This window comes from Phacochoerus africanus, chromosome 3 (assembly GCF_016906955.1).
Source record: "Phacochoerus africanus isolate WHEZ1 chromosome 3, ROS_Pafr_v1, whole genome shotgun sequence".
Lineage (NCBI taxonomy): Eukaryota > Metazoa > Chordata > Mammalia > Artiodactyla > Suidae > Phacochoerus > Phacochoerus africanus.
The window spans coordinates 21,480,651-21,503,656 of NC_062546.1; the positions used below are offsets into that span (position 1 = coordinate 21,480,651).

Sequence of the window (23,006 nt, forward strand, 5' to 3'; positions counted from 1 at the left end):
GATTTCATTTATTATCTCATTTGATCTTCCCACAGGATAAAAGGAATTATTCCCATTTCCATTTTTTCTTTTTTTTTTTTCAGGGCCACAGCCAGGGCACATGGAGGTCCCCAGGCTAGGGGTCCAATCGGAGCTGTGGCCACGGCCTATACCACAGCCACAGCAACAGGGGATATGAGTCACATCTGCGACCTACACCACAACTCACGGCAATGCTAGATCCTTAATCCACTGAGTGAGGCCAGGGATCAAACCCACAATCTCATGGATGCTAGTCAGATTCATTCCTGCTGAGGCACAATGGGAACTCCTATTAGGTTTAAGCTTTTCCTTTTCTTTAAACAAATAGCCCGATTAACACAAAGTTAATGAAGTTGTTTTTATTTACTTTTCACCTACAGTTTTAGTTAGAATAATGCTAGCTGCTGCAACAGATAAGGCTAGAGCGCTCAGTCGCTGATCACAGTAAAAGTTTATTTCTCACACGGTGAAGAACTTGCAGGGCCTCTGCTCCAGTCATTTTAGGGTGCAGCTCCTTGCATTCTGTGGCTCCACACTCCTCTTGGGCCACAGGCAGCTCTCTATTCAGCCAGAGGATGGGGAAGAGGCCCATGAGAGGTTTAGAGAAGCCAGGCCTGGAAATGGTGACCATGTCTTCTGCCCACAGCCCATCAGCCAGAACTCAAATGGCTGCAAGTGTGAGCTCGAGGGAGGCCGGGAAAGGTACTGCAGCTGTGTGCCCAGGAGGAAAGGAACATTCATTTAGTAAACAGTCTCTCTGCTTCCATTTTTTATTCTATTTTTTAATGTTCTTAAAATGATTTAATCAGACAGTTCTGTAATAAGGCTCCATCCTTTAGGAAGGCATAAAATCATCTGCATACTGTATGATTTTGCTCTTTCCATTTCTTGCTTTAGTGTTCTCTGCCCATATTTTAACATTTATTTTACTCTTAACTTCTATTTTCTTACCTTTTCACCTTCTTTGTTGCTTTGGCAAAACTGTTTATTTCCAGAGGTGCCAATGGAAGGTAAAGGGGGCCAAAGTGGGGACACCCCTACCACATCTCAGCCAGGGAGAGGGGCCCTGATCACTCGAGGTGCTCCCCCGCCCCCCAACTTTCAGAGCTGCCCTGACTCAAACCCAGAGCCAGGTGGGACCCACAGGCAAGACTCTGCTTCCCCTGGGGACAAAAGCCCGAACCTGGACCATGGGAGTCAATTCCTTCACAACACTTGGCTACGTCATCCCCACCTTGTCTTCTGGAACAATCCTGGCAGGGTCAGAGGGAAGGCTTAAGACGTCTCAATAAGCAGGGCCCCCGGCTGAGGGGAGGTCCGTGGTATGGACTCCTGATTTGTTGCTCTCAACAGAGAAGACAAGCTAGTCTCAAACTTCCTTTGTTCTCAGGTTTAGTTTCACTTATCTATCCCACCGGTTGGTCATGCATCAAAAGTCCTGTGAGCCCTCAGCAGCCCTCGGTCCAGCACTGGGCTGTGTGTGCTCCAAGCTGAATGAAACCACCTTCTGCTCTTGGGGATGCGTTACACTTTATAAGAGACCATCCGAGGGCAGAGAAAAGGCTCATGGTATGTGACAAGTGCTCCGTTGGCAGTTTGTGTGAGTGGTTGAGAGGGAGCAAGAGAGCTCAAGGCCCAGCCTCACCACAGCCCCAAACCTCCTCAGGTCCAGGTGACAGGCACCTGAGGGGCCCAGCTTACCACTTTTGATGGACTAGGCTGCGGTCCAGCTTACCTGCCCACCCAGGGTCCTTCCTCATCCAGGCTTGACTTCCATGGCCATCTTTCGTCCTCACCACTATTCCGGCTGTTTTTAAAATGTTGACTGCAGGGAGGACCCCTGTCTCCCCAAGCCTAGTGGCAGTTAGTACAACTCCTCTTCCCAGAAGCATGATAGGAAAATCTCTCATGGAGGCCGGTCCTGCCTTCCTCGCATCTGTCCTTTCTTGGCAGCTCCCGCTGTCACCAGCTCCCCAGCCCTGGGGCCCAGCTGGGGTCGGCCAGTGGCTCTGGCAAGGCCCTGGGAGGTCGACTGGGCCTGGGTCTTCTACCTCCTCGTCCACCGCCACTGCCCCCTCCTGGTCTTCGGGGTCTAAGCCCTGGAAGGCTGGAGCTGCAGGAGGCCGTCCTCAGTGACATGGGTGAGCGGACTGGTGCTGGGGTGGCTTCCATGGAGGGCGGGCCAGAGACTCCCTGGGGCGTCTAAATGTATGGATTCTGCGACAAGGATGCTAGCAGCCCAGGGGTCTTCTGGGCTCAAGTACTGGATGTGTTTGAGAGTTAAAGTTCTCATCAAGCAAGCTCTGTAAAGCAGAGGGGTTTTTTGTCCATTTATGATGAAGCGACAAAGGTCCAGGGAATGTGAGGCTGTAGCCAAAGTGAAAAGGCTAACTTTTCCCAGTCTGCTTCTTTCTTCAGAAAGGCCTTAAAAAGTTAAGCAGTCAACACACTCACGGGGACAGAAATTATTTAAAAATTGTAGGAAGACCTGACATGATGGAAAGTTGGGCCTCTAGCCCTGCACCTGCCCACTCAGAAGCGGGCACGGGGCAGGCCCTAACAGAGTGACTTTGTGTGACTTGGTTTCCCTCTTTGGGCTCCTTTTCCTTATTTCTAAGTGGAAATAACAGGAGAAGGGAAATATCCCCAGGCCCCGAGACTGTGTGGGTGATCACTCTTATTACATAAATGTCACCTTTTCACATGTACATGAAAGAACTCCACCTGCTGGGCATTCACGCAATCTCAGAATAAATTTAGAAGAAAATCTACACTGACAATATAAAATTTAAAAGGTTTTTTTAAAAAAGGCTTTAAAACATAGTAGGAGGTAAGTAAGCCTGTGCAGCACGGCCATCTCTGTCCCCAGCCCTGTCTGCATTCACTGCTACAGGAAGCAAGGGCCACGGCTCATCCAAGACAGCACGCCACCGAAAGTCCCTTCTGGCCCTCAGCTGTCCTCCCCAGGAGAAATCCTCTTGCAGCCAAACATTCCCAGCAGACTAGGGCCCGACACAGCTGGCCGAGCCACTGTCCTGTCTCACCGGCCAATGTGGCCCCAGGTCTCTGGAGGCGCCCCTCCACTAGGCCTGCTCGCCGGCCCCGCCTTTGCTGGACGCCTGGGCCTCGGAGCGCGAAGCCTGCTTGGGCAGGCGGATGGGGACGTAAACGTTGGAAGCGCAGTGCTCCTTGAGGTAGCCTCCTCCCTTCTCTTCGTAGTCCTTCCGGGTGATCCACACGTCCTCGTCGTCCAGGTGGTCCAAGGCCCAGCCACGAGCACCATACCAGGCGTCCAGCACGGGGTTTGAGGCCAGCTGAACCTGAAACGCGAGCAAGCAGTCACTGGAAGGGTATCTTCCATCACAGCCAAGGACTGAAGTTCAACAAGGCCAGGTACAGCCCTTAGGTTTTGTCCTTAGAAATATACACACAGGAGGGGGGCCCCCCACTGATCCCAAGCCCAGGCAGGACTATCTCTGCACCACAACAAGCTGAGCGGAAATGCCCCACACTCTCCAAGAGGCACAGACATGAAGAGCCCACGGGACACGACCCCACAGCTACTTTACTGACACAAGACCTGCCACTCTGGGCGGGAGTGGGACCAGCCACCCCGCCTCCTGCTCGCACGCTGTGGACCACAAGCTGTCAGATGGAGAAGCATCCTGGTCTGGAGGAAAGGCCTGCCTGATCCCCTGTCCACCAGTCACTCTGACCATGGTGGCAAACGAGCCTTAGGGGAAGTGAGAGCAGGGAGGCTGACCTGGGGTCTCTGTGATGCTGCTGGTGCTCCGTTCCTACTGCTTATTATCGGAGCAAGGCTGGAGTCAGCAGCCCCTGAGTGCCCCACAACTGCACTGAGCGGCTCCCTGGGTGGGATGTACTCCAGCTTCCACTGGGCCACCTCTTTTCTGGAGTTGCCTCCCTTACGTACCCCTCCCTCTCACCTCCCCCCTCCAACACCCCCACAAGTCCCAGGTTGGAATGGTGGTTTCAGAAATTTCTGAAGTAAAGGGCAGGTGGAGTCAGCACAGATGGAGGAGGATGAGACAAGGGACTTGCAAGAAGGGGCCATCAACAAAGTCAGAGTCACAAGAGCCCCGACCGCTCTGGCTCGGACATGTCAGTGAGGCACTCACTCCTCTCCCAGCAGAGGGGACGCGCTAATTGTGACAAACCATGAGCAGGGTTATAGGCTGCGTCCTAGGAGTCCTAGGGAACCATGGCACCTGGAGTGTTCTTAGGGACCCTCAACACATCAGTAATGTCTGTTTCTCACACGCGGGCCCTGTGCTGAACGCTGACACACTCTACACTGAACGCTGGCAATAGCTGCTGCAATAAGCCCCTTCTCACCGCTGAGAAACTGAGGCTTGGCCGATCCTGTAACCGTGTCAGGACCAAGATCCAGAGGCCATACCCTGAATGTACAACACGTCATGCAAGACAGGGGGTCAAAGCCGGACCCGGGGCCCTGCACCACGTGGGCCTTGCCGGCCTCTCCACAGCACCCCCCCCCCCACCTTCAGCAGCCACAAGCTTCAGCCACGCGAGGCTGCTGCTCACCCCTCGGCAGGTTTCCGGCCCCTGAGCCTGTGCTCCTTCCGGCCCTGGGAGCGCTCTCTCCACAGACTCCATGTGGCAAACACCTCCTCACTCTCAAAAGAATTGTTTCCAAGAAGCTGTCCCTGAATGGCAAGACTCTTAGAGGCCTACATCTCTACACCCATCACGCTCTGGGTTACCCCGCCTGTTTACTTGGCTGCTGCCCCCCCAAATAGCAAGCTCCTTGTAGTCAGGGGCTGATGGGAGCTCAGACCACGTTTCTTTGTGATCAGGGATCTGGGAGACACACTGTGGGGTATCCATGCCCTACAGTCATTTTTCTAAGTGTTTAGAAGAATGACGACATGGGAAAATGTTCATGACAAGAAATTCAGGTTACAAAGCCGTCTATACGCTTGTATGTGTAGAAAAGCTGAAAGAAAGAAGAATCTTCACAGACAGTCCCCCAAGCTTGCGGCCAGGGGCCTGGGTGAAGAGAATGCCTTATTCTCAAGGCACGCTCCTCTGTGCTCCTGGAATGTTTATGACATGCAGGTCCTCCCTTGCGCATGAAAACAAAGAAGTATAGAAAATATGATTTACATTCCGCTTAAAAACTCTAACACAGATTAAAAACCAGAAGGAAAGCCATGAACGCGTTAACGGCGGCTGTCTCTGGCTGATGGAATTAGAAGGGAATTTTTCTCATTGAGACGTCACTGCTTTTGCAATCAGAAACAACTTAATTAACGTTAGTTAATCAGCTGGCTAGATAAACAAGCAGTACCTGAAAAGAAGACTGAAAGGGTCTCATCTCCAACAGCTCCTTCTCGATTCTGCCCTTCATCCCAGGATACATCATGTTCCCGCCAGTGAGGAAAACGTTCTGAACCAGCAGTTCCTGAACATCTTTCGGGTACCTGGGAACGAGACGAACTCTCAGCTACGGTCCCTCCAATTGGGATGTGAGCGCTCAGTGCAAAACAGAAAACAGCTCCACAAAAAGCTAAAACAACAAAACAAAACTGCCCTCCATTTTTCATTTGTGTCTTTACAGAACGCCAAAGAGCTAGTCAAGTAATCAGAATGGTCAATCCATTTCCTTAGTGTGATTGTGACTTTCTTATGCCTGCTTTTTTTTTAATTGACTTTGTTGAGGGTTCCTTTAAATACATTTGGATGAAGTCTGACAAATTTATATCCCCAGTAACCATGACTACCACCGAGCTATAGAACATTTCCATCACCTCCGAAAAGTCCTGCCTCTCCTTCTGCCATCTCTTTGTTTTTTTTTAATTCAATACTAGTTTTATCTTCTACATGATTGATTACTTTCCCACCCATTGCTAGACAAAGCTCAAGTTTCCATTCTGTTTATTTTTTGTCTCTTTAGGGCCACATCTGTATCATATGACGTTCCCAGGCTAGGGGTTGAATTGGAACTGTAGCTGCCGGCTTACACCACAGCCACAGCACAGCTCACAGCAACGCTGGATCCTTAACCCACTGAGCAGGGCCAGGGATCCAACCCACGTTCTCATGGATACTAGTTGGGTTCGTTATTGCTGAGTCACAATGGGAACTCCTCCATCCTGTTTGAACCAACAGCAGCCAGAGTACCACAAAATCATGGTTCCTATTTATACAACTTGAATTATGAAATCTCACACTGCGGGAAAAGGCCTATATAAACCAGTTGAGGGAGGCATATTCTTAGAGAAATTCTTAAAACTCCTCAAATCAACTGCTCGAATTACTCACACGCTCAGAAAAGAATTAAGAGCCCTAACTACGTGCCAGGCTGGTGAGAGAGAAAGAGTACTCTCTGTGTGCAGCAAGTCACTGAAAAGAGGTGCTGTCCTACCATTAAATCCGCCACGCAATGTGAAATCTAAGGAAATGGTTCAGGAAGATACAAGCAAGAGAGGTTTCTGTCTCACCTGTCCAGAATGTACTGCAGTGTCTCCGCTATGCCGGCCTGCTCTTCTCCAATGAGAGAGGGCTGGAAGATAATTTCTGGAGCTCGAATTCTTTCTGTCCCAACAAACAGCTGATGGTATGCTGCCAAGTTAAACACGGGCTTTAAAAACCCAAGGTTTAGAAGATATTTTTAGGCCGTAAGGACAAACATTCCAGCTGCCAGTTTCCTCAAACTGCATTCCTTGTTCTAATATAACTTCTGTCCTTTGTGCCAGCACAACCTCTCCTCAACTCTCTTGATTTGTTAATTCAATCTGCTACCTTCCTTTACCTTTGAATTATAAACCACCACACATCTCCATCATGAAATGGTCCCTGAGATGAAGGGAAAGACTTCTGGAAGAGCAGCAGCAGAAAGGCTGACCCTTGGAAGCCCACATCTCCTGCCAGGGCCTCACTTGGCTCTTGGTCCCTGCACAGCCGCACAAGCCTTCCACTCGGGTGTCTCGGCCTCAGGTCAGTCTATCTGATTGCCATTGTAATGACAGAAACAGACCCAAATAAGGATGAAGCGTCATGACACTGGCTTAAATTTAAATAAAACCAATAAAAGCTGGTCTTTGGGTCTAATGTCCCTTGTCACTTGCTCCAGTGCTTCTACCAAACAGACTGTTTTCTCACAGATTCAGAGCTTAGAACCCCAATCCATCACCATCGGGGGGAAAAAACCCTGACTTTGGAAGTTTTCATTACTGGTACTCTCCTTTCTAGAGACTGGGACTTCAGGGGAAAATATTCCTAAAGAAGCAGACTAGACCTGGCTGGTCGTTTATGTCAAGCTTCAAAGCATCAGCGTGGTCGAGGCTATGGGAGGCCAACCTGGACCGTGGTCACTGGCTTCTCTGCTTCAGGCGTTTCATCTGAAAACAAGGGCTCGAAATCATTGATGCTTTCCACTTCTTCCAGAGACGGTTCGAGCTGCTCCAGGTCAGGGGTCTGAGAAGAGAATAAACACAACAACAGAATCTGTAATTCAGCGAACCTTGCTTAGTCCTAAAGAACTGGGATCTCACCCAATGTCCTACAAGTACATCCATACATAAAAACTATGAAACCTTTTCTGAACTATTTGAACACACACATGAGCATGAGATGAAAGACTAAGAAGCCAGGGATGAGCTTTGCGCTCACCTCCTACCCTTCCCACTTACACAAGCCTCATCCACTCCCAACTTCTCTCTGGAGCCTTCTGGGGGGCCCCATCTTCCTGAACTTGGTCCCAGGTGTTATTACCCACTGCTGCCTTTCAGACCAGCTGCTGTGTGACCAGACAACCTAGACCTGGGTTGCGCATGTCTGAATCTCAGCAGCGCTGCGTCCAGCCTTGCAACCTGGGGCGCACTTCCTCACTCGCCCAAATCTCGGTTTCCTTATTCGTTAAATGGGAAGGATGATAGAACTAATGGAATTGTGAAAATTAGTCAAGATGACACTTGCACAAGTGCCTGGCATGGGGGGCGGTGGCCAGTCTTTATCAGCCAGCCTGAATGTTATCCTTCAGACACACACAGCAGAACAAGGCAGTAATCCGATGGGATTTTATTTTCGGAAAATAGCTTGCGGCAGTTGGGATGATAGGTTTAGGAAGAGGCAAGCCTAGCGGTGGGGAGACAGGATAAAAATGTGGCGTAGTCATCTGGAGGAGGGCTGAAGTGGCCGAAGTGTGTCAGTGGCCCTGGGGATGGATGGTGGACAAGGACACGCTTCCAAGGTGGGATCCAGAGACCCCAGTGCCCTTCAGCAGTGGCAGTTGCCAATGATAGTAGCACATGTGACTGAAATCAAGTTCTGCAGACCTTAACCAAGTGTGGTGGTAGGTCTGTAACAGACCTTAACCAAGTGTGGTGGTAGGTGTGTGTGATAATACAAAAGGAGTTGTGAGGAAGGATCAGGCTGCTTGGCCTGGGCCCTGAAAGATGATTTGATTTCAGTACCTATCACATGAGGAGGCAGGGACACTTGAGACAGAAAGAAGCACCGTGCAGAGGGCAGGGAGAGTGTGGGGATGGAGCCTGGAGGGGGGCGGTGGCCAGTCTGGAGTATGGTCCCATAGGGCTATTTTTTTTTTTTTTTGGCTTTTTAGGGCCACACCCACAACATATGGAGGTTCCCAGGCTAGGGGTCGAATCAAAGCTACAGCTGAAGGCCTACACCACAGCCACAGCAACCCAGGATCTGAGCTGTGTCTGCAACCTACACCACAGCTCATGGCCACATCGTATCCCTCACCCACTAAATGAGGCCAGGGATCGAACCAGAATCCTCATGGATACTAGTCGGATTTGTTTCTGCTGCGCCACAACAGGAACTCCCCTGTAGCGCTATTCTTTGAGGTACTTAATCACCTCTGGACTCCCAGACCAGAAATGAAGGGTGGACGCCTGGGCTACACCCTCCAATGTCTCCCCAATAGAGGGGATTATAAAATGTTTGGGTTTCAAAAGGCTTTTTCTGCTGCAACAAAAATAATATTTTCCACCTTCATATCTACCTATATTCAAAAGCGTGTCACCTTAAAAACAAGATAATTTCTTAGTTTCACTAAAAATGGCAAAAAGAGGAGTCCCTTGGTGGCCTAGTGGTTAAGGATTTGGTGTTGTCACTGCTGTGGTGCAAATCACTGCTGTGGTGAGTGTCCGACCCCTGGCCCAGGAACTTCTGCCTGCTGTGGGTGCGGCCAAAGGAAAAAAAAAAAAAAAAGATATTTTACTTATCCTAATTCATATGATTCATAGAGGAACAAAGCTCATAATTTGCCTTTTTTGGGGGGAAGGGGGTGCTGCACCCACAGCATATGGAAGTTCCCAGGCTGGGGGTCGAATCAGAACTGCAGCTGCCGGCCTACACCACAGCCACAATGACGTGGGATCTGAGCCAGGTCTGCAACCTACACCACAGCACACGGCAACGCTGGATCCTTAACCCACTGAGTGAGGCCAGGGATTGAACCCAAATCCTCACAGGTACTAGTCAGGTGGGGTTCATTACCACTGAGCCACGATAGGAACTCCCCAAGCTCCTAATTTCAATGCCAACAACAGGCATTCAATAGAGAAGGGCTTCTCAGGCACAGCTGGCTTCTCTTCCCCTAGAGTTTGCCAGGGTCTCCATATGTATTGGGTGGCACCTGGGAACATAAATATGACCACTGTTTTGGAAGTGAACAGGATGACAATTTGGCAAAGCCCATCAGAGAGGATACAGCATGCTCCCTGGAACAGCCCTGGGCAGCATAAAGACAAGCAGAGGTCAGCTCTGATCTTGGCTAGTCAGGCAAGGGAACTTTCAGTATCTGGCCCACTGTTTTCCAAAGAAAGAGGATGCTTTTGATGCTCTCTGCCCCACCCCAAAGCTGCTGCGTTTGTTGGGATACAAGGTGAGCATCTTCTCCATTAGATTCTGCATCAGGAATGCTAACACAGCCTCTGCCTTTACAGCATCCTCCTCAAACACCTGCAAAATAGCGAGGACTGGGATGGATGGTCTGTGGGAAAAACTGGATTTTAGAAAACACTGGAAGTTTAAAAGTTTAGCTGTATTAATCCAGTTCAGCCGGGTACTGCTTAGATGGCATTTCAGTATGAACCGTGGTCCACACAGAGCTGTCCTCTCCATTCTAAAGGGATTATATTGTTGGAAAACACGACAAATACTTTTGGAAAGGCAGAACTGCCTGGCCAGTGTTGGGGCCAGATTTTTCCCACGAATGTTACTGTAACTGATCCTAATCTCTAACGATCACCCTCAATACATGTTGACTGACCATTAAAGCTTTGGGAACAGATTGATTCATCAAATTTGTTGTACATAAGGAAATCTTTTTTTCTTTTTTGGTCTTTTTAGGGCCGTACCCACGGCATATGGAGGTTCCCAGGCTAGGGGGCAAATCAGAGAGCTGTGGCCACTGGCCTATGCCACAGCCACAGCAACATCAGATCTGAGCCGTGTCTGCGACCTACACCACAGCTCATGGCAACGCTGGACCCTTAACCCACTGAGCCAGGGATTGAACTTGCATCCTCACGGATGCTAGTCAGATTCGTTTCTGCTGAGCCAAGACGGGAACTCCTGTAAGGAAACCTTTTAAAGTCCAACATCTCAAAATCTCCCCAAGCCCACAGAGATCTGAACACATCCCGTCAGAGCACAGAACAAAGCGGGGATCTAGTTTGCTGAGTGACTCGATGGAGTGGCTCAACTTCAGGACATGTAACACGTGCAGAAAAATGAACAAAGAAAAGGAACAACTGGTTTCCAACAATGGGAAACACATCTTCATAGGTGTTTGGTTTTTCTTTTTAAATCTGAAATCCCCCACCTGCAGCCTGTGGCTCAGTGGTCCACCTCCGGCATAAAGGTGCTGACGCCCTATGGACGTGTTGATAAGCATGGTAAGACTAAGTACAGATGCGTAAACAGCAAAGGCAATGAGGATCTGGACCCCAGTAAACAAGAGCTCGAATCTGAAACTCGGACCTGAAAAGTGGGAGGAGCAAACTGAATAAGGCACGTTAGCTCTCCCAAAGCTGACATGGGACACGGTATGAGGGTAAGATGACAGTCAAGGTCCCTTCTCCCCGGGATCTCAGGGATTCAGTACACTGTGCCCAGGAAGCCTGACTCGGGCTCTGCTCTGTCAAACACGCATGCTCACGGCCAGGCTGCTGTCCTCACGTGGTCTACAGCCTGTGCGAGAGTTGGGGAACGAGAGGCTGAGAGCAGGAACCCTGAGAGTCAGCCTCCAGCTGAGACAGAGTCAAGGCAAAGCGGGCTGCCTGCTGAGCCCCAGGTTTCTAAGGTCCCTGGTAAGCTCTCCTCTACACGCAGCAGCAAAGCAGGGTTTTCCACAGGACTGTTCCTTTCTAGTATATATATAGGTTTTAATATTTAAAGTTGATTTAGCAACACAAACCAAGAGCTAGACTGGCTAATCCTGCCCCCAAAGTGTCACAAGACCATGAACAAGCTCGTTTGATTTAGAAACTCTAGAGACGACAGATTCAGGAATGATGCGCCCACTTATTAACACGTGGCAGGAGGGACAGGAGGGTCAGCCAGCAGCTGGGGGCCAAGGTGTGACCTGCAGGCAGCCCTTCACCACACGGAGCCCAGTGCTAGGGTTTGAGTTACCCAGGGCCCCATCTCAGCCCCACCACACCGCCCTTTTGGCCACATCAACACTTATTCACAGTCCACTGGCTGGAAAACAAAAAGGAGAGATAAAGAAGATCAAAGAATCAGTGTTCAGTAACTAACAAAAGGCTGATCTTAAATCAACCTGCAAATATCCTACTGAGCATGTCTATCACAGTGATGGTAAAAAATTCCTAAACTCTTTGTGAAGCAGGATCCCTGACCTTGGGGAGCACTGAGGTAGGGAGGACGCGAATGAAAGGACAATCACGATATATTTAAAGTAAAGGGGGTATATGACTACCTGCCCAGGAACCATCGGGAGGGGCAGGTTCAGGCTCGAGAGGGGCGCCACAACTGGCGGGCAGGTTCTTCTCATTCCACGCGCCTCGTCCCCCTCCCAGTGGGGGGGGGAGTGGGGGAAGAGCTCCGCCAGGTGAAATCCTGGGGTCAGCACTTCAGTTGGTACAAGGTCAGAGCCATCCCTGCCGCACCCGTGTGCTTGCAGACATCACACGGCGCACTGCTCTCTCCCCGCCCCCGTCTAGCCACAAGCCCTTCAATGTCGGCCTTCTGCAGGCACCCCTCCTGCCCTGAGAAAGGGCTGTTCTCTCTCTGTGACCCCATGGGACCCCCTCCTGAGGCCCGCAATACCTCTGGCTTGCTGTCCACCACATCCACCTCGAGGCTGACCTCCGCTTGAAGCATCTTCTGCTTAGCCTGCTCCACTGCTGCACTGAGCTTCTGTATGTAGGACTGCAGCTCCTCCGGGGAGTCCATGTTCAGCTCTATCAGGGCTTTGTGGAACTGATCCATCTGGCCATCCTCTAGGAGCTCCTGCAACCGGAGCAGCCACAATCCATCCTCAAAGACGTGCAGAGGGACAGTCACTCACGGGATGGAGAGGAGGCGCTCAGAAGCTGAGCAGAGAACTACAGCAGAAGGGGCTCCCTGAGCTCCCCGGCTGCCCACCTCTCCATAAAGCCCCTTCTCCCACCGAGGCTCCACAGAGCGGCCCTCCTCTCCAGCCGCTGCTGGGCTCCCAGCACATCACCATCTCAGCACCACCTGACCAGGCAAAACGCATCTATGGGGACGGATGTCAGAAATCTTAGCTTTTGGGTGGGAAGAGGTGCAAAAGTTACTAGGAGGAGACTGAGGGAGCCTCTGAGCTGCTGGTAATGCTCTATTTCTTGATCTGGATGTGGACACCTGGTGTGTTTCAGCAGTGAAAATTCACTGTACACTTAAGATCTGTGCACTTTGCATCATATGCTGCTACACTTAAATTAAAAAGTTAAAAATTGGAGTATCTGCTGTAGCTCAGCAGGTTAAGGATCCCATCTGTCTCTGAGGTGGCTCAGGTTCGATCCCTGGCCTGGTGCAGCGGGTTAAGGATCTGCTGTTGCTGCAGCTGTGGCTTGGATTTGATCCCTGGCCTGGGAATTTCATATGCTATGGGTGTGGTCAAAAGAAAAAAGAAAATTAAAAATCAAACAAAGGAGACTTACAAAGACAAGTCTTTATCTTTCAGAAACGCCTGCTGCTCTACCATCCTCTACACGGTCAATGCCCTAGGCTCCTTCCTGACCCCAGAGGGGCTGAGACAGCTAACGCATTTCATGGTTGAGGAAGAATACACAGGAAGAACATTTTCTGGGACTCCCCTGCCCCCACCAGGCTCTGCTGTCACCTGCACGTAGAGCAGCCTGTCCAGCCGCTCCTGATCCAGCTGCAGCTTCTCCTCCCGCCGCCGGGCGTTGAGCTCCTGCAGCCGCCGCAGTTGCTGCTGTCGCCTCTCCTGCTTCTCCTCAGAGGTCAGGGTGCTGCCTAGGAGCTTGCTGGAAAATGGGAGCTGCATCTTGTGGACGTTGTTTTCGTAGTAATCAGGGCATCGCCATTTCTGCAATTCTTCAACGGAACGATTTTGGAAGTCAGGAAACAGAAACACTATTAGCACTGAGATTAAAAAGTCAGGACGAGGGTCATGCTAAGACGGTGAAAGCACACTCGGCCCCATCTCTGAATCCGCCCCATCCATGAAATGCAGCTACCAGACCCGGACTTGATGTCAACACACATGTGCTGAGAGATCTGCTCAGTAAAGTTCTTCAGACAAAAATGATACCATCTGGAGCATCACAAATGAAGGAAAGGCAACAGAAAGGATGAAAATCTGGCTCAACATAGTAGCTTAATCTCCTCTTGAGTTCTTTGAAATGTTTGAAAACTGGAAGTAAAATCCGTGACAACATCTGATGGGTGTCCAGTGTGCGTAGGTGTGACACACAAGACAAATCCGACACATAGGAGGAAGGATAAAGGGACCTCCGGAGTGCTGACCTCGCCATGTTCCAATTGAAATGGTAAAACAGAGATTCTAAGAGGACTGTGAAAAGTCTGCTTACTGTCATCTGTAGACGAACTGCCAAAAAAAAAAAAAAAAAGCCTACACAAGAGATATTCAGTGAAAAGCACAATGGATACATTAAAACAGAAAACCACAAAAAAATTTTTAAACATTCAAATAACACAAAAGAAGGCAGGAGGGAGACAAAGGAACAATAAAAGGAAGGAATAACAAGCAAATAATCAAATGGTGAACCTAAATCCAAACACAGGAAGAACTGAATTAATTGTAAATGGTCTTAATATATCACTTAAAAGATAGAGATGTACAGAAGGGATTTTTTTAAAAAGGGATCTAACTGTCAAGAGACTCGCTTTGAATATAATGATATAGGAAGATTAAAAGGACAGAAAGATACATCATCACACAAGCACTAATCAAAGGAAAGGTGGAGTGGCTGTATTCATGTCCAAATAGACTTCAAAGTAAGGCAAATCGCAAGGGATAAAAAGGGGCACTATGTAACGGTAAAAGATCAATTTGCCAAGAAGATGTAAGAATCCTAAATGTGTACCTAACAAAAGAGCTTCAGATACTTGAAAGCAAAAACTGACAGCACTGAAAGGAGAAATAGGAAAATTCACAATTATCCCTGGAGATTTCAACACTCTTAATATTTAACTGCTACCAGACAGTGGACGTTCTTCGACCATATTGAAATTAAACTAGAAATAAACCACAGAAAAATAACAGGAACGTCTCCAAACACCTGGATATAAATTAAGATATTTCTAAGTACTCAGTGGTTCCAAATGAAAAAGGCTTAAGGGAAATTAGAATATTTGAATTCAATAAAAATGACCAATAAATCAAAACCTATGGACTACAGATAGAGCATTGCTGAGAAGAAAATTCAAGTTTTAAATGCTTACATTAAAAAGAAGTTATCATTCGGCGTTTCCATTGTGGCCCAAGGGAAACGAACCCAACTAATATCCACAAGAATGCAGGTTCAATTCCTGGCCTCAATCCGTGGGTTAAGGATCTGGCACTGCCGTGAGCTGCGCTATAGGTTGCAGACATGGCCTAGATCCCGAGTTGCTGTGACTGTGGTGTAGATTGGCAGCTACAGCTCCAATTCAACCCCTACCCAGGGAACCACCATACGCTGAGGGTGTGGCCCTAAAAAAGCCAAAAAAAAAAAAAAGTTATCCTAATAATATAAGCTTTGACTTTAAGAAACTAGAAAAAAAAAGCAAAAGAGGAGTTCCCATCATGGCATAGCGGAGATGAATCCGACTAGGAACCATAAGGTTGTAGGTTCGATCCCTGGCCTCGCTCAGTGGGTTGAGGATCTGGTGTTGCCGTGAGCTCCGGTGTAGGTCAAAGACGTGGCTAGGATCTGGCATTGCTGTGGCTGTGGCGCAGGCCAGCAGCTGTAGTTCTGATTCAACCCCTAGCCTGGGAACCTCCATATGCCACAGGTGGGGCTCTAAAAAGCAAAAAAAATTAAATTAAATTAAATTAAAATAAAAAAACAATAAAGAGCAAAATAAACCTAAAGCAAGCAGAGGAAAGGAAACAATAAAAAGAATACATCAATGAAATTACCTAAATAGTCCTATATCTATTAAAAAAATTGAATTCCTTCAGAAAAAGAAATCCCCAGGCTCAAATGGTTCTACTGGAAAAGTCTTCTTTTTCTTTTTTTTTTGCCATTTCTTGGGCCGCTCCCACAGCATATGGAGGTTCCCAGGCTAGAGAGTGAATCGGAGCTGTAGCTGTCGGCCTACGCCAGAGCCACAGCAACTAGGGATCCGACTGGATCTATGACCTACACCACAGCCCATGGCAACGCTGGATCCTTAACCCACTGAGAGAGGCAAGGGATCAAACCTGCAACCTCATGGTTCCTAGTTGGATTTGTTAACCACTGAGCCATGACAGGAACTCTGGTTCTACTGGAAAATCTTATCAAACATTTAAGGGAAAAAAAAATCAATTATTTACACAATCTTTTATGGAAAGCAGAAGAAAACACTTTCCAGCTCATTTAATAAGACCAGTATCACCATGATACCAAAATAAGACAAAGACAATATGAGAAAACTATAGATCAATAACCCTTATGAATACAGACACAAAAACCTCATAAAATATACCTAACTGAATCCAGCAATGCCTGTAAAAAAAAACACATATGAGCAAATAGGGTATATTCCCCCCAAATCAAGGCTAGTTCAATATTCAAAAAGCAATGATTATAATCTTCTATATGAACAGTCCAAAGCACAAACACGCAGGACTATATCAGGTGTAGAAAAAGCATTTCAGAAAAATCAAAATCTATCCATGAGAAAAATGATCAGCAAAAATAGGAACAGAAAGAAATTTCCTCGGAACTTCCCGTTGTGGCTCAGTGGTTAACGAATCTGACTAGGAACCATGAGGTTGTGGGTTCGATCCCTGGCCTTGCTCAGTTGGGTTAAGGATCCGGCGTTGCCATGAGCTGTGGTGTAGGTTGCAGATGCGGCTCGGATCCCTGCATTGCCGTGGCTGTGGTGTAGGCCGGCGGCTACAGCTCCGATTCAACCCCTAGCCTGGGAACCTCCATATGCCGCGGGAGCAGCCCAAGAAAATAGGCAAAAAGACAAAAAAAAAAGAAAGAAAAAAAGAAAAGAAAGAAAGAAATTTCCTCAATTTCATAAAAGATATCTGGAAAAAAATGAGAGCTAACATCATATAATTAATAATGAAAGACTAAATGCTTTCCCCACCACAAGATGAGGAATTAGGAAGAAGGGCAAAGATGTCCACTCTTACCACTCCTGTTAAACACTGTGCTAGAAGTCCTAGCCAGTAAAATAAAGCCAGGAAAAGAAATAAAGGCAAACAGATTAGAAAGGAAGAAACAGAACTGTCCCTATTCACAGACAATACATCTATCTATAAATTCCCAAGAAATATACAAAAACTAGAATAAGTTTAGCAAGATCACAGGATACAAGGTAAACACATAAAAACTCATTGCATTTCTATGCAACTGGAAACCAAAATAAAGAAAATAAGAAAGAAAGAATGAATTAGGCATAAATCTAATAAAACATGTACAGGGTCTATATGCTGAGAACCATAAGGTGCTGATAAAAGAAATCAATAAAGACCTAGACAGAAGTTCTGCTGTGGCTCAGCAGTAGCGAACCTAATTAGTATCCATGAGGACACCGGTTCAATCCCTGGCTTAGCTCAGTGGGTTAAGTATGTGGTGTGGCTGTGGCGTAGGCTGGCAGCTGTAGCTCCCAATTGACCCCTAGCCTGAGAACTTCCATATGCTGCACCTGAAGCCCTAAAAAGCAAAAAAGACCTGGATAAATGGAAAGACGAACTATGTTCATAGATTAGAAGCCTCAACATACTAAAAAAGGTCAAATCTCCCCAATCTGGATTTAACCTTATATCTGGATTTACATTTACAATGTTGTTTTATATACAACCTGATCTACAGATTTAATCTATTTGCAGCCACGATTCCAAAAGAACTTTTTCGTAGATATGGACAAGCTGATCCTGATATGTATATAGAAAGGCAAAGGAACTAGAACAGCCAAACCAATTTTGAAAAAGAATCTACATATACAAGTTATCAGTTGACTGAAAAGTGTGTCAGGAAAGTAAACACCAAAAAGAGAAGGGAATGCTAAAAGGTAATAAGAGTAAAAAGATGATCAAAAGAGCCATCCTGGGGACAATCTAAGGAACACCCCAAAGAGAGACAGCATCAGAAAGCGGCAAGCAAACGTCTCTTGGCTACCTTCCACGTAATCCTCGGCGATGTAGCTGTGCTCGTGCAGGATCTCCTCCATGCGGCTGAGAGTGATGGCTGCCAGGTGCCCAGGATACTTCAGCTGCAGGAGGCGCTGGAGGTAACCAGCTGCCTGGCTTCCTCCCAGATTGATGCGCTTGCAGTTTTTAGCATCCAATCTAAACCAAGGGATGGAAAAGAGCATTGAGATTTGTGGCAATGTGGAGGAAAGAAAGAATATGGGGCGGGGGGGATAATTTAATGTACAAGGATGAGGAAGAAACTGACCAGCTGCATAAACTTAAAACCGTACAGTTAGAAGGGACTTTAAAGTTGCCTTAGTGCCACCTCTTAACCACCACAGGCATTCCTAGTCAATGCCCAGACAGCACATGAACATCTAACTTCCTTTTTTTTTTTTTTTTTGTCTTTTTAGGGCTGCACCTGAGTCATATGGAGGTTCCCAGGCTAGGAGTCGACTTGGAGCTGCAGCTGCCGGCCACAGCCACGCCAGATCTGAGCCGCATCTGCGAACTACACCACAGCTCATGGCAACACCGGATCCTTAACCCACTGAGCGAGGCCAGGGATTGATTTGCATCCTCGGATACCGGTCGGATTCATTTTCCCTGTGCCACAACGGGAACTCCCGAACACCTAACTTCTGGCAAGAGTCTCGGAAGGCAACCAGACTCAATGGCAAGAACATGCTCTATGAAGTCAGACCCTCCTGTGCCTCATGTAATTCTGGGCCATGTATCCCAGAATTAGCTGGGGAAAATGTTAAACATGCTGATTCCCAGGACTCGTTTGCACGTCTGGTGGGCCTGGGAATATGCATTTTAACAAGCTTCCCAGGTAGCTCTGGTATAGGCCCGAGTTTGAGAACCCCTCCCCTAGACACTGCACTTCCACTGAGGCAAACACACTGAACAACTACACACGTATTGACCTACTGTAATCTCCTAAGAGTACCAGGCCCCTCTGACATGAAGCATAGGGAGGAGAACCAGAGTAACTTTATTTTCTTAATGTGAGAAAGAAGAGCAGAGCACTGCAACTTGCCGTGTATTGAAATGTCGCTGCTATATCACACCTCACCAGCAGATGCCAGCACAGAACAGGACATGCCCCAAGCTGATCATTTTTTAGCCTTCACATAAAATCATTTTCTCTCAACATAACATAAAAATAACATGATTTTTAATTTCTGCATATTCTGTTTACGTAACATAGAGAACTCTGTATACCAGAAGTATCTGGTAATGTCTAAAAATTACTTTTATCTTCATAAATTTTTGTAAAAACTTCAAGAGAAATATAAGGCTTAATAAACTGAACAGTATTTACTTTCACTTAAATATTCAGACTGTTTTATAAAATTTTATTGATTGCCTACCACCTATATTATCTCGTTTCATTCTCAGGGCAATCCTGAGAAATCAGTTTTTTCCAAGGTTTATCTGTTAGGAGACTAAGTGAAGAAGTTAAGCACCTCATCTTTTAGCAGAGCTGCAAATCCAGGCTTTCAACTCCAAAGCCAGATCTCTGCTCTCTACTGACACACTCTCTATGCACAAATAAACCTTCCTAGGAGAGCATGATACTGGACTAGTCTCTCTCTTCTTAAAACACTTTTTTTTTTTCCTCAGGGCCACACCCACGGCATATGGAAGTTCCCAGGCTAGGGGCCAAATCAGAGCTGCAGCTGCCAGCCTGAGCCACAGCCACACCAAATGTCGGACCCAAGCCACATCTGCGACCTACATCATAGCTCACGGCAACCCTAGATCCATAAGCCACTGATCAGGGCCAGGGATTGAACCTGTGTCCTCAGGGATACTAGTCTGGTTCGTTACCGATGAGCCACAAGGGGAACTCTGAAAAGCTTATTTTTTAATTGCACTACGGTTAATTTGTCGCATATATATATATATATATACATATATATATATATTCTTTTTCAGATTCTTTTCCACCATAGATTATTACAAGATAGTAAATATAGTTTCCTATGCTATACAGTAGGTCCTTGTTGTTTATCTCCTTTATATACAGTAGTGTGTTATCTGTTAATCCCAAATTCCCAATGTATCCCTCCTGACCTAGTCTCTCTATCAGACAATGAAAGCCCAACTATAAAACCAGAAGAGATTTTAAACATGACAGAAACTATCCTCGCCTTTTATGCAACATGAAAACATTTATTAAGTACCTATTATGTACCAGTTACTGTTCTTAAAAAGAAAAGTCTGAAAGTTTAAACAATCAAGATTAAAGAGCTTTAAATAAACTTAAAAAACCTTCTTAACAAAAAAGTGACTCCAGAACACAATGACAATCTAAGTTAAATTTATTTAAATAATATACTTCAAACATTTTTATTGATTGCCTACTACCTACAAGTACTGTGTTAGCATCTCACTATAAATCACTCATAAAATTCTAGAATTATGGATAGAGACCATTTACCCCAACTCAATCCAGGAAGTCGCAAATGATGGATGGTAAAATAATTTACCTATGCTCACATAGTGAGGTAGGTGGGAGCTAAGCCCAGAGGCTAGCTCATGGGCCAGTCCCTGCTCTCTCCACTCAACCTTTAAGGCAGGTGCCCAATGAGCGTTTCCTAAATGCTTCTCTAAACAGCCCTCAAATGCCCTAAGTGCAACTCACCTCCCTTCTAGGATGGGTAAAATATGTGTACACTGGTAGCCAGATGAAATGATGAGCCCACTTGAAATCAAGTTCTTTGGTGTATTGTGGTAGAAGCTGAAGAGGCTGTCTATTCCATAGGCAACCTTAGGAATCCCATAGCACTCAAAGAGAAGCTCGGACATCATCTGTCGTGAATACAGCGGGTTGCACACAGCTTCTGTCAACACTATGGGATGATCAACACAGCCCTACTTGGAAAGAAAAAAGCAAACTGATCAGGTGCTAAAAGAATACTCCTTTTGAAGCATAAAAGGAAACCCACATCATTATTGCAAGGGCTGAACTGGCTTTTGGTCTCCAATCAGTAACCTCATCTGAAGCAACTGTAAAACACCCAGCTCTCCCGGAAGTTGTTTTGGAAAATATGAAAGTAGGGTCAGCTTAAGGTTATTAACTATAACCCCACCCAAACTGTCAGCCAATCATGTTGGATCTGTCTTCAAAATATCTCCAGAATCCAACTATTTCTTACACATCCCCAATTCCTCCCTCAGTTAAGTCACCATCATCCCTTACCTCCTAACTCAACAGCCTCCTTACTGGTCTCCCTGTTTTAACCCAGGCCAGTCCATTCTCCACAGAGCAGCTCTGGTGATCCTTTCGGAACATAAGTCACATTCCTCTTTTGTTCAACACCTTGCAAATGGCTCCCCATTTCACTCAGAGTAAAAGCCTATGAGGTGTGCAACTTGCCCCCTCATTAACTCTGACTTCCTCTTCCACTCACTACCCTTCCCCTCACTCTGGCTGCCCTCAATTAGGATCAGGACACACCCCTGCCTCAGGGCCTTTTCGCTGGCTGTTCCTTCTCTGGAGTATTAGTCCCTCAGGTATTCACAAGGCTTGCCCCTTGCTCAAACATCATCTTCTTGGAATCCACCCCTAACCATCTTATTGAAAAGATGTAGCTTTCTCCTCTCCTTCTGTCATGCTATAGAACCTACTACTTAATCCTACTGTTTATTGTCTGTCTTTTCACGCTAAAGGGTCTTTCCATACTAGCTCCATAAGCACAGGAGATTTCGTGTTACGTTCATGGACGTATTTCAAACACCTAGAAAAGTGCCTGACACAAAGTAGGTGCTCAGTACATATTTGTTAATAAATGGATGTAGTAACAACAGAGCACAGACGCCCGAACGTATGCTCCAAGAGAACGTATGCTCCAGTGGTTCACTGCTACACCCCAAGCGCTTAGCACAAGCCTTATACACATTAGGCGCTTAATATTTGATCGCCATAATAAATGAATGACTAAATGACAATCAGAACTCCTGGAGTGACTATTATCCCTCGGGGAGCGGAGTGAGCGGGGACACGACCTCAACCCTTCCCTCAATCCCAACCCCACCCCGCCCTTCACCTGTGAGGAGACACCCAGATGCTGGAAACTGTAGTCAAGCAGCAGCTCCTGCAGCTCCAGGTTTACGGGCACGTTGCGGTCGAAAGGTGAGCGCAGCATCCAGCGCAGGGGCTCCAGGCTGCCCAACGCGTTGCCCACCTGGGGGCCCGCCCCGCCCCGAGCCCCGCCTCGCCCTCGGGCGCACACAGAACGGAACTGCAGCCGGGGTTCGGGGCCTGGGTCCGGCCCGGGGCAAGCCCAGCCTGCGCGGGCCTGGAACGACCCGTTGTCCAACACCAGTGGCACCGGCTGTGGCCCCTGTGCCACCGGGCCGGCCTCCAGCACCGGATCCGGAGCGGCGCGGGCGTCGCGGAATGGGAACACATTCAGCGCCGGCCCAGCCACACTGGCAGCCGCCATCTTGGGGCGCACGCGCTGGCCCCGCCCCCGACGCAGCGTCCTCCCAAACAGCGCGAAACCCCGCCCCCGCGCGCAACGGAGGGCCTCCGAGCCTCCTCTCAAGTCCATCCAGCCGTTTCACCCAACTCGCCCCTGGCAGCCGAGGCCGCCTCCGCGATCGTTAGACTCCGCCCATCCTGGCCGTGGCTGAATCTCGCCCCCAGCTCCGATCTGACCACGCCCCTTCGCCCTAGCCGGGACTCCGGTCCAGTGAGCTCCGCCCCGAGTGCGTTACGTCACCATGACACGCCCCTTCCTGGCCTTCAGAATCTAGTACTGAGGCCGGGTGCCTCTCCGGGGCCCCACCTTTTCGCCTAGCCACGCCCCATATTGTAGGGTAACTCACGTTCAACTGTCCTTGGCTCCGCCCCCACATGATTGCTTTGCCGTAAGCCTCCCTGTCAAGGAAACAAACTCTGGGGTACCGACCTCTCGGTATCTTGACCGAGGAGCTCGCTACTTAGGCGCGTTCACTTTGTGAAAATTCATCAAACTATCCACTTATGATTTGTGCACTTTTCTGCACGTGTTCTATTTTATAACACAATATAAATTTTTAAATAGATTTATGAACTCCCACAGACTGTGCCCTGTCAAAGACTTCAAACACTGAGAAAAGGACTGCTCGTTGTTACTTAACATATATATTTTTTCTC

At 47.7% G+C, this 23,006-nt stretch overlaps 1 protein-coding gene across 2 annotated transcripts; it reads right to left on the reverse strand.

The window, feature by feature from the left end:
- Nucleotides 1-365: 365 nt before the first annotated feature.
- On the reverse strand, nucleotides 366-22,434 carry ACTR5 (actin related protein 5). 2 transcript variants are annotated; one of them, XM_047771103.1, is made up of 10 exons: nucleotides 21,913-22,434; nucleotides 20,508-20,737; nucleotides 17,841-18,010; nucleotides 13,373-13,590; nucleotides 12,373-12,516; nucleotides 7,366-7,482; nucleotides 6,507-6,646; nucleotides 5,354-5,486; nucleotides 1,757-3,341; nucleotides 366-732 (listed from the first exon to the last, which is right to left on the reverse strand). In XM_047771103.1, exons 1-9 carry the CDS (start codon nucleotides 22,417-22,419, stop codon nucleotides 3,105-3,107), a joined length of 1,896 nt encoding a protein of 631 aa, XP_047627059.1. In that variant the 5' UTR covers nucleotides 22,420-22,434; the 3' UTR covers nucleotides 366-732; nucleotides 1,757-3,104. The 2 variants fall into 2 exon arrangements, with proteins under 2 accessions (XP_047627059.1, XP_047627058.1); XM_047771102.1 differs by having other exon boundaries at nucleotides 12,334-12,516.
- Nucleotides 22,435-23,006: the final 572 nt, after the last annotated feature.

Coding starts and splice junctions, on each gene's coding strand:
- ACTR5 (XM_047771102.1), bottom strand. CDS start 22,419: ATGGACTTGAGAGGAGGCTCGGAGGCCCTCCGTTGCGCGCGGGGGCGG. Junction 12,517..13,372: donor ACAGGCTGCTCTACGTGCAG/GTGACAGCAGAG, acceptor CTCCGGTTGCAG/GAGCTCCTAGAGGATGGCCA. Junction 5,487..6,506: donor CTGCAGTACATTCTGGACAG/GTGAGACAGAAA, acceptor TCTCGTTCCCAG/GTACCCGAAAGATGTTCAGG.